The sequence below is a fragment of the Monodelphis domestica genome, chromosome 4, assembly GCF_027887165.1.
Source record: "Monodelphis domestica isolate mMonDom1 chromosome 4, mMonDom1.pri, whole genome shotgun sequence".
Classification (NCBI taxonomy): domain Eukaryota; kingdom Metazoa; phylum Chordata; class Mammalia; order Didelphimorphia; family Didelphidae; genus Monodelphis; species Monodelphis domestica.
The window spans coordinates 287,146,116-287,157,764 of NC_077230.1; the positions used below are offsets into that span (position 1 = coordinate 287,146,116).

The 11,649-nt window shown below is 40.0% G+C and overlaps 1 protein-coding gene across 4 annotated transcripts; it reads right to left on the bottom strand.

Annotated features, from left to right (window-relative positions):
* Nucleotides 1–105: 105 nt before the first annotated feature.
* THYN1 (thymocyte nuclear protein 1) lies at nucleotides 106–11,634 on the bottom strand. 4 transcript variants are annotated; one of them, XM_007495161.2, is made up of 8 exons: nucleotides 11,522–11,634; nucleotides 11,060–11,171; nucleotides 4,835–5,028; nucleotides 1,939–2,007; nucleotides 1,478–1,570; nucleotides 813–908; nucleotides 399–549; nucleotides 106–313 (listed from the first exon to the last, which is right to left on the bottom strand). In XM_007495161.2, exons 2-8 carry the CDS (start codon nucleotides 11,103–11,105, stop codon nucleotides 267–269), a joined length of 696 nt encoding a protein of 231 aa, XP_007495223.1. In that variant the 5' UTR covers nucleotides 11,106–11,171; nucleotides 11,522–11,634; the 3' UTR covers nucleotides 106–266. The 4 variants fall into 4 exon arrangements, with proteins under 4 accessions (XP_007495223.1, XP_007495224.1, XP_007495225.1 ...); XM_007495162.2 differs by having other exon boundaries at nucleotides 11,060–11,245; nucleotides 11,522–11,599; XM_007495163.3 differs by having other exon boundaries at nucleotides 11,406–11,537.
* Nucleotides 11,635–11,649: the final 15 nt, after the last annotated feature.

Sequence of the window (11,649 nt, forward strand, 5' to 3'; positions counted from 1 at the left end):
GCCATCAAAGGCTTAAAAGCAGTCCAAAGTTCCTCCCCAAGCCACAAGTGAACATCAAGGTAAAATTTACAACTTGCCGTTAAGAAACAAGCTGATTGCACCCAGTGTCCTTTGATATTGATGTTTTAATTAAAAAAAAAAACACGCACACATATACCAGGTACACAGACAGACCAGCGCTGAAGAAAAAAAAGTAACCAGCAAATCCAAATCCCCTTCACCTCGTCAGAGAGGCAAGACTTGGTTTGAGAACAAGAAGCTGCTGATTAACTTGGCTTCTTATCCTCCAGGCTCAAGACAAAATCAAATTCTCCTACCAAAGAGGGAAAAGAGAAGGCTTGAGCAGGAGGTCAGGTGGTTTTGGCATGAGTGTAAGACATAGGGGAGATAGTTCTCACCTTGGGTCACAGGCTGCACTGAGAGTCTCTGACGGGTGAAGAGAGCCATGTTTTGTAAAGGACCACCAATGTCTTTGTGGGCATGGTAATAGCCCTTCAGTTCAGCCAGAGGAATAAAACGTTTGGTCATTCGAATAAACTGGACATCCACCTAAAACAGAAAGACATGTGAGGAATAGTAGATCCAGACCCTGGATTCACCCAGGCAATGGTCCGTTATTTCACATGACCCACAGAAGCCACTGCCAAGGGGGACAACGTGCTCTTTATGGACAGCTCTTCAGTGCCCAAATCAAGGTTTCTAGTGCTTGTTCAATGTCTTTTGTTGTTCAAGGGAGTCCTAATGTGTTCCCACGAAGATATTCCTTGTTCTTATCACTCCCTAGACTAGGAACAAGGGGATGAACCATTTACCATGGACCACTTGGGGTTGTCTTTCTTGCTCGATGGGTCATAATGAGGGCTGTCTTTCTCAAATTGTGTGTGGTCAGGGTAGGCCTCCTTCACAATCTGGAAACAGATACATATCCCATGATTTGCCAATACATATAGCTCCTACTGATTTAGGCAGAGATTTATCCATCCAATTTTTAGATACTATGCTAGACTTTAACCTTAATCCCCTGGCATTCACCCTCTCTATCTGGTATGTCCTCAGGCAGTGCTAACTAGTACCATTTGTCTTAAGGCAACAGTAATATATATATCCAAATAGTTATTGCAATATCTATGCCACTAGCCTCATCAATGAGTACAGATAATAATAAAATAGTTCAACTGACATGTTTAACACATTGCCCTAAATAACTTTCAGATATAGCCTGGTAAAGCTGTTGTTATCTCCATATGGGCTTCACATTCCCATTTGCCAAAAGAAAGTATCTATTGCCTGGGTTAAGATTGCATCAGAGTTGAGCTCAGTCCCTTGCCTGATCCTTTTCTATCTTGCAGAGAAGAGCTATGGAAATAAGAAAGGTGTGTGACGGCGACCTTCTCTTGCCTCACCTTTTCTCCAAGGCCAGGCTTAGGGGAAAGGGGGATCACTTCCCCTGGCCCTCCAACCCCAGACCTTGTCTAACCTTCACAAGGCCTGCGATGCCTGGTTCCTTACAGTTGCTGTGATAGAAGAAGGCCTTCTCTCCCAGCTTCATTGTTCTCAGGAAGTTCCGAGCCTGTTCCAGGGTGAAGAACAAGCAATTGTCTTTTTTAGAACATTCTAAGAAACACTTTCCCCACAAGAGGTCAAATTCCTATCCACAACAGGTGGGGCTCTTGAGGAACTTCCTTTTCAAGCAAGAGAAGGAATACATACTACTTATTTCTCTGCTAAAACAGAAGAATATGTAACCAAAATATATCCTAACATTGGCTAGGAAATGGATTGCATTCAATTGAGAATTTTGAGGCCTCATTTGAAAACACCCTAATAATGGTTACTTGTGGGCAGATACTGCTTTGGGGAAAAGGTTCTGAGGTCTAGGATACTCAGGAAAAAAAAGGCTATTTTTCCCCATTCTATCCCAAATGTCCTTCTCCATACCTGGTAGTTTCGAACACCATCCCAGCATGCTGTCTGTCTGGGCTGGGCTTTGAGATCCTCAATGCCAAACTGCTCAAGATAGTAATAATAAGAGAATGTTAGGAGTTGGATGTGTAAGAAAATAATTTATCAAAGGCTTCTTGGTTCCTCTACCTGTTGTCACAGGCATTAGGGCTCTGAGGAAACAAGACTGCTTCCTTCTTCCCATTCCCAAGGTTCTATGAAAGGAAATTCTTGGTTCTCTTCTATTGAGTTTGCCCTTTGTGAAAAGGGAAGCCTTTGTTCTCTTTTCCTAGTTGGAGTTAACACTTTGGAATAACAATAACTTAAATACTCTTACTTAGTACCTCACTAGACTGAAGACAGGATTAACTCTCCTTTGTCTACTTTTGAATTAATCACCAAAAAAAAATACTCCCATACTTAACCCTAAAGTAAGGGAGGTCCATAAACTCTTACTCCTAGGAGGAGAGTTAACACCTTTAGAGGTAAGAAGCCAGCAAAATACTTGGAAGAGCTCCACCCTTTTTTATAACTCAAACAGCCAGAAACTTTTGAATTCTTTTAAGAGTTCACACACTCAAAAACATGTGAATCCAAAGGTGAGAACTCAGAGGTGTAACAATTTTGGAAAATGTGATTGGCCTCTGTGAAGATGGGCGGGGATAGGAAACCACCATAAATGCCACAAAATCCTTCAGTTGGGAGGCTGGTGAAGTTGAGTCTAATGGAGAATGTCTCCTGGAGATAGTCTTGGAGGGAACCTCATTGGAGATTGTAGTGTGAATCCTGACATCAACTTAAGACTCTGACTCCTGGACTACTTGGTTGGGTGAGTGAAAAGGCTAACTCCTTTCCTAGTTTCCTAAGAGACTAGATTCCATCTTGGAGGAGGCCATGTGATTACTCACAACCAGCCCTCCTGGCTGAGGACTAGTATAGGTTTTTTTCTCTAACACCTTTTACATTTCTCTACTTTATTGTTTCCCCTCTATTTTGGTAAATAAACTGCTTCTAACAGTTCACCCATCAAGATGACTAGATCCATGGGGACGCTGAGCCAAATATTCCACCTCCTTCTATTTCCTTCAATCTATTCCTATGCATTCTCTCTCGGAGCCTAATTTTTAGGTACAGGACCCTACAACAGACTTCCACAGCCTTGGCATACTTGTCAAAAGCAACACGTTGGTTGCCATTAGGGCCTTCAGGAAAAATAGAAAAATAGGTTTGAATTCTTGACTCTTTTTCTTCATCTCTCTCCCCCATCAGCACTGCCTCTTTCCCTGCCTCTCTACACACAGACTGCCACCAGTTACTTTCATTATATAAAGCAACGTGGAACAGGCTACTGCCCAAATAGCCAGTGTTCCAAAATTATTATAATTGTCATTTTATCATTTTCCCTAAAAACAAGATTATTCAACTTATTCCTCACTTTAATCTGGCTTAACCTTGAATGACTTATTGCTGTTCCCCAAAATCAAATACATTCTCCAAGAATGAAAATTTGCCATGTATGAAGATATTCCTAAGAATGTGGGATAGGTTCTGGAGGCCAATTCAATAGAGGAGGCCCCAAGATGTTCTAAACAATGAGAACATCCCTCTAATAAATGTGTGGCCTCATGTAGATAGCTAAGGCCTGCTACTTGGGCCCTGAAGCTCCGGACATAAACTGGGGAGAGAGCAAGAGATGGTGGTATAATTCAGGAAGGCCTGGGTTTAAAGCCCACCTTTGATATAATCACTGTGGGACCTTGGGGCAATCCCTGGGCTTTAGTCTCCTCTCCTGTAAAATGAGGGGATTTGATTAGATGGCCCCGAAGACTTTCAGCCCTAGGTCAACAATCCCACAATCATCCTAGTACATGTCCCAGGTCTTCTCAGCTACCTGGAACAGCATGTTTGATGATATGGAAACTTCTCAGACTGTGGCCCTAGCATCAACTCCTCTTTCCTGGTTTCCTGCCCCAGAGAGAAGAGGAAGATGGCAACCTAACATTACTTTCTGAGGTAGCCCACATAGAAGGGAGGGAAATGGCCTTGTTTCCTTATTTCTGCCCCAAGTCTTCTGGTTTGCTTAGAAGCAGCAATATAGAGTCAACTCTTAACTGCCCTTGCTAATGGACAGGAACAGCAACTTAGATAATTCAAAAGATAAAATGATTGGGATCCCATGTCTTATTTATTAACATTTCATTATGTCATTTATTTTCTAAAATATTCTCCATTTCATTTCTCTCATTATTTTAAAAACTGGTTTGTGCTTCCTAATACAGACTGACCTGTCATGTAGGGAAGTGCCTGGAAGCCTATTGGGCAGCAGAGGAAAACCAATCCAGGATTAAAAGGTTACCCTGAGGGGGCAGCTGGGTGGCTCAGTGGATTGAGAGTCAGGCCTAGAGACGGGAGGTCCTAGGTTCAAATCTGGCTTCAGACACTTCCCAGCTGTGTGACCCTGGGCAAGTCACTTTACCCCCATTGCCTAGCCCTTACCACTCTTCTGCCTTGGAGCCAATACACAGTATTGACTCCAAGATGGAAGGTAAGGGTTTAAAAAAAAAAGTTACCCTGAATAGTGCACCTAGTAGACAGCGATGCAATAATAAGTATGCGGTAAGTTTTGCTAAGCAACTCATCCTAACAACGACTTGGGTTAGGCTTTAAGGTTTGCAGAGCACTTCTGTCAAGAGAGCCCTGGGAGGCAGTACAAGTATTATCTCCATTTCACAAATGCGGAAAACTGAGGTTCAGAAGATGCTAATTTTGCTCATTCTTTACCCTTGTTCTCATTCCTGCTGTCCTGAGTAGTTTCGTGAGAGAGCCCCACAGACAGGTAAATAGTTAGCCCTCATCCATACGCTCTGATGGAGATGGCTGCCACAGGTCTTACCTTCACATCTATGCCTTTCTCCAGCCGGCTTTCTGGCTCTGATTTCATTAGCCAATAACGGCTTGTCTCATTTCCACTCTCTTTAGTGGCCCGGTTCTTCTCTGGGGAGTCAGAGGTCTTTGCTTCTCCCAATGGCTCAGCTGGAATCTCAGCCTTGTTGGCTTTGACAAGTTTACCTGCTGGCGCCTCTGTTTCTACAAAAAGAGGACGCAAGGACTTGCCGTGCTTCTTAGTTGTATCCCCCCCCCCAAACCCTGGAAATCCTGGTCTCCTCTCCACATAAATAACACAACTCCCTCAAGACCAAGGAGACATCCATCTCTGCTAAAGCTATCCCTACCCATTCCAGTCCATAATGATGTCACTTCTCTGAATTTCCTTCTGCCTCAACAGCCTATTCAACATAACAAATATGAGGGCCTGGGGACACAAAGAAACACACAACACGGGCTCTAATCTCAAGAAATTAGTAATCCGATTGTATAAAAATAAGTACAATACGAGAAGGAATAGGATAAATAGATTCAGTCAATACACTATGAAGAGGAAAAAGATCCCTTTCAGCTAGGTGGCGCAGTGGATAGTGTTGGCCAAAAAGACTTCTACCAGAGTTCAAAACTGGCCTCAGGCTAGCTGGGTGACCTGGGCAAGACCCTGTTTACCTCCATGTCCTCAACTGCAAAGTGAACTGGAGAACGAAAAGGCAAACCACTCTAATATCTTTGCCAAGAAAAATAGGGCATAACTGAAAAACAATTAAAACTTGAGCTAGAAGAATCAAGGAAAGCTTCATTAGAATAAACCTCAAAGGAGGGGAAGGATTCACAGATGTAAATAAGGAGAAATCTGCAGGAGCAGGAACAATGATGAGACTGAGGTGAGTAAGAATTGGGTCAGAGTCACGAGAGAAAGGTATATTAGATCCAGGCAATAGAAAGCCATAAATGTCAAGATCGGTCAGGGCAGCTGGGTGGATTAATAGCCAGGACTAGAGTTGGGTGATTGTGGGTTCAAATCTGGCCTCAGATGCTTCCCAGCTATGTGACCCTGGGCAAGTCACTTGACCGCCTACTGCTAGCCCTTACCTCTCTTCTGCCTTAAACCAATTCATAGGATTTATCCCAAAACAAGAAGGTATGGGTTAAAAAAAATCTCAGCAAGCATTTTTCATGAACCTACCACGTGCCAGGTATTAGCTAGGTAATGGGAGAAAAAAAATGAAACATCCCCTTCCTTGTGAGAGCTTACATATATTTACTCTCAAAATATATACAAAATAATTCCAAGGTCTGCTGTTTATTCAGTAGACCAGCAGGGGCCACCAAAATCTTCAGTGCAGAAATGCTTCACTTTTGTTCCTGAATCCCCAGAACCTTGTACAACACCTGGCAGAAAGTCTGTGGTTAATAAATCCTTAATGATTGACTAATAATTAAGCAGCATAAGGGGTAGCAGGTGAAGATTTTTTAGTTGGTACCCATAACTTGGTAAATTACTAAATTTCTTGTGTGCTGGTTTATTTCCCTAAGTTTCTGTGGCCTAATGTTTAACACACTGGCATCCTAAACCAGGGATTTGGGTTCGAGTCCTATCTGGGATGTGTAGTTTTATGGCAACTAGGTGGCAGAGGATATAGTGCCAGGCCTGGAGTTAGGCAAGATTCATCTTTCTGCTTTCAAATCTTGCCTCAGGCACTTAGTAGCTGTGTGGAAATTTCCTCATCTGTTAAATGAACATAAAGAAATGACAAGCAGTTCCAACAAACAAGTCACAAAGAGACAGCCTCAACTTAAACAATTGAACAACAGAAGAACAATACCTCATCTGTCTTTTGTGCACCCTCACAGAGCTGGACAAACAAGACCTCAATAAAGATTTGTTAAGTGGAAAGAGAGATGATGTTCAAGGCTAGGAAAAGAGAGCAATTAGAATATAGTTCTGTGTCCCTGGAATGATTTAGAGACAAGGAATATGTCTCAATTTTCTATGATAATAGAGTGGTGAAAAAAAATCATCTTAATAATGTATACAAAACCTTTTGCAAACTTTTTAAAAAGGCTCAATTTAATGTCAGCTTTAATTATTATTATTAAAATGCAAAAGTCTGTTGCATTTGACTTTGGAATGTGTTATATTATTATTATTTTTTTTTTTGCTAACACTAGATTTATTCTTCCGATTATAATTTGAGAACAGGCATTGTGGTATTTGCCTGGGAGTCAAACGTTCTCTGGGTTCGAGTGCTGCTTTTGATACATCTTACCAGTGTGACCCTGGACAAACCAAGTAACCTCTGGGGGTCCTCAAGCAACTAAGACTATAAGTCAGAGTTGACAACCTCCATCCATGAAGGGCTCAACCTGAAAGCATTGCTCAACAAAGATGTGATCACAGAACTGAAACCCCTGCACCCCTCCCAAAAGTTTGCTTAAAATGATTAATGTAAAAACACTATGAAAAGTACTATTATTAGCAATTAAAAACTGGATCTTCATTGCTATAGAGAACATGGTAAGACTATAATTCACAGAAAAGCTACTGAAAGCTGCATCTATGGGAGGAAGTTTTCCTTCACAGATAAACTCATGGATCACAAATCTGACCAATAATGTATAAGAATATTGGCTTCTCAAGTGGCAGAGCTGCCCTTGGCCAGATAAGAAACAAATTCAGAGACAATAAATAATTTGCATACTGTCACACAGAAAATGACAGAAGCAGAATTTGAATTAATGTCTTCTGATTCCCAGGCTAGTTCTATTGTCCCTATACCAAGGTACTATTATTATTGTTGTTTTAAATTTCACTGTCTAATGTCTTTAATGAAGTCATTTTTCCTGTATTATTTCAGTGGTTCTATAAATGTTATACCTATGTGATGGGTTTATGATAATAATTTAAATCAACTGGCTATGTTCTTAATAGAAAGTTGTAGCACAAATAAGCTAATAAAAAAATAAGATGTTTGTTTTATGAATGTATATAAAATACTTAAATTGTGAAATGAAACTTAAAATGTGATTACTTAAAAAACCACCTCATACTTTTGAGTATTCATAGGAGAGTCAATGGAAAGATACTTTATATTCTTGAATACTTTCTCATGGAATTTGGAATGTAGCCAGAAAGAAACTCTTGGCCTTGCTGGGGTTAGATAATTAATCTACTTTGATAGTAAAAGGACTTTGTTGCTTATCCTTATAGCTCTTGTTTTGTGACATTCATTTATGGAAGTAGAATTTTTTATTGCATTAAAGTTTCTGAAATTAAAAAAATATTGGTTTCTTCTTTTTAATAATAATAGCTGAATTTAAAATATTGCTTTAATTATTTTAAGGAAAAATAGGTATTACTGATGCCTTTCTGAAACATCACAATCATTTCTGGATATATATCAAAATCGTTCCCTCCCTTTAAAATATTTGAACCCTTTGAAGAAAAATAATGTGGTTGTATCTGCCAAAAAAAACTAGATCTAATTACCTATGGAAAGAAAAATTTTACACCCAGGTGATCCTCTTCCTTGTCAATTCTAACCCCTTCCATATGTTCTCTTGAACACCTCTCTATGGGATTCCATTAAATTTACTCTTCCTCTGACAACTACATTCAATCTTCAATTCTTAAATGGTTCTTTCCCCTCTACCTGAAAATATGCACAGGTCTCTTCTATCCTTAAACCAAAAAATCTTCCCTTGATCCTGCTACATATTCAAGTTAATTTTTTCCTCTTTACTGTCAAAACTGTTTATACTTCATGTATACATTTCTTCATGATTTAAAAGCCTTGAAATCTGGCTTTCTGCCACTGCCACTCTACTTTCCATTTCATGTTCATTAATGATGATCTGTCAATCACCAAATTCAACACCATTTCTTAATCTTCATTCTCCCAAATGATTGGTCTGTGGGCCCCATCTCCAAACAGTGATTCATACTGTTTCTTCCCTCCTGCCTCCAACCTGTCAAAAATCATAGAATCCCAGAGTTGGATCAGGTTTTAGGGGTTGACCCAGTCTAAACTCTTATTCAAAACATGAATCCATACTTGTTTCCAGCACCCTGACAAATGTTGTCCATATTCAGCTAAAGAATAACCTTTGACTTTTACTCCTCATGAAGAGGTCTCTGACTTTTTTGGCCAGCTCTAATTATTAGATTTGTTGACAGGATACTAAAAAGCAGAGGCATCTTTCTGACAAAGGTCCATTAAGTCAAAGTTATGGTTTTTTTCCCCCCCAGTAATGTATGGCTGTGAGAGTTGGACTATACAGAAGGCTGAGCACTGCAGAAGTGACACCTTGAAATTATGGTAATGGAGATTTTTGAGGGGTCCTTGGACAGCAAGGAGATGAAATCAGTTAATACTTAAAGAAATTAACTCAGACAATAAGAACAAATACAGAAGCTGAAACTTAAAAACTTTGACTACATAATGAGAAGACAAGACTCACTAGAAAAGATTGATGTTGGAAACAATTGAAGACAAAAAGAAGAGGGGATTGAAATGGATAGTATCATGGAAGTAACAAACATGAACTTGGGGTGAATGTGAAATTCCCTATCCCCCTCACAATTACATCAGTATCAGCAGATTTTCCAAAATTCAATTATTTTGATATATTAGAGCAGCAGTTTTTTCACAATTTAGTTATTTTTGTGATCATAGATCTTAAACTTTTCTGAGAATAATCAAGATATAATTCTATCTGGAGTATTTTCTGTATCTGAATCATATATGATTCTACAGTAAGCATTTTTAGTAGTTTAGTCCTTTTGGAAATGAATCAGTATTCAATTAATAGTTCAGTCCTGTTGGAACCAAATTAGTATACGATTATAAGTATTAAATATTTCTAAAAATAGTAATCACTTAATTCTGAAAGAATTATTTCTAAGAAGAATCATATAGCAGGCATAAAGTTTTCTGACACTTCTCCACCCTATGTTCTACTGTGTGAAGTTGTGGTTCAAAAACACCATGTTACCTGATTTTTCCATCTCTTTTACTCTATTTTTTATTTTTATTTTATGTGATTCATCCTTGGGTAACTATAAATATATCTGAAAAGCTATTATATCTTTTATACAAGTTTTGGGGTATATAAGGAGACTATTCACAAGGCACTGGGTCTTTGCTTGCCAACCAGAGTCTAGCTTTATTGTGAGACCAGCCCTCTCTCAATAAACCTATTTCTTTTTGGCTTGGAGACTTTCACTTTTTTTGTGTCTCAGCTAATAAATTTTTGCCACATTGGACAGACTTTGGGAAATAAAAGATATTAGGGCCTAGTGTTCAGATGCAACTGGATGACTGAACAACAATTGTTATAAAAGTTTGTGGCTCAAATCAGTTTCCTACCTCTATGCATATAAAACTTACCATTACCTGCTAGAGCATGTGATTTCTCCCTACTCTATAATTTTGTTATTGTCTTTACTGCTCTCCTGCCATGTGCAAACTCTTTTAGTGGATTAGGTTGTAAAGGCCCTAAATCAGAAACTTTTGACCTGCTCACCTTTATAATCCCCACAGAGGAGAAACATTTATTGGGTATAGAAGCCTATTTACATAAGAGGAACACTGAAACCAGCAGGAAACAACAATAATAATTACTACCATTAGACTGAAAATTTTCCAGTGGATAATCCACAAATAATCCATTTGTTTTAACCATTCCCCAAAAGATAGAATCCTTTTGGTTTCTACATTTTTCCTACTCTACAAAGAGCACCTACAAATATTTTGTGAACATGACTCCTTTTCCTTTCTTCTATGTCTTTGGGGGTATTTGATAGTGTCTCTGGATCGAAAGGTTTTCACAGTTTATATACTTTAAGGCACAGTTTCCTAGGTGCTTTCCAGAACGGCTGGACCAATTCACAGTTCTACAAGAATGCATTAGTATACCTATTTTCCAATCCTCCCAACAACTCTTCCCTTTGTCAATTTTGCCAATCTGATAGCTATAAGGTGGAACCTCAGAGTTACTTTAATTTGCATTTCTCTAAAAATAACTTGTTGCATTTTTCATGACGATCACTATAAGAAAAGAGAGTAATAACTGCATTCTATCAACAGAACACGAACAAAGGGGCTTTTTAATACGCGGCATATACTCCCTCTTAAGTGCAAAGCTCTCAAAGTAGCTGCCTTCAAGCAGTGTACCAGACAGGTGCCTGGGGTGCTGCCCAAGAGTAGCCGATGACAGCATAGCTACTTACCAGGCTCAGGTGTATCCTGGCATGCTCTCTTCCGTTGCCTCGGCATGCTCCCTCAGCAGGGATCCGGAGAAATGAGAATTCTGGAGCAGGTAAGGCAGCAGACTGACTAGTCCTGGGAAATGTACAAGGCAGAGGGGAGGTGGGGGGTGGGGAAGGGATTGCGGCAGAGATCAAAGGGGATCTTGCCTGAAAGTTGCAAACAGAAGGTAGAGGGGAAGTTTGAGGTAGTCTGATCGATTTCTGGATACACGAAGGGGATAGAGATGAGAAGCTAATTGTAAAGGATCTCTTAAGTGCAGGAAAGTACGACCACCCAGTGAATAGTACCAGTTCCCTCAGCTCCAACCTCCAATGCTCTCGTCTCGTTCCAGCAGGCCTGACCCATTTTCCCACCGTCATTTCTAACCCTCATTCAAGTGAATAGCAATTCTCTCTTAAGGTCCCAAGCCTGACCACTTTTACCCTCTGCAGCAACTTCGTAACACACGCGGAGACCAGCAGCCTCCAAAGACCACGAGGCCACGCCTAGCGTCCTTTTTAATGACTCTACGTCACTCGCCGGAAGCTGTAGTTCTCGGTCCCTGGCCACA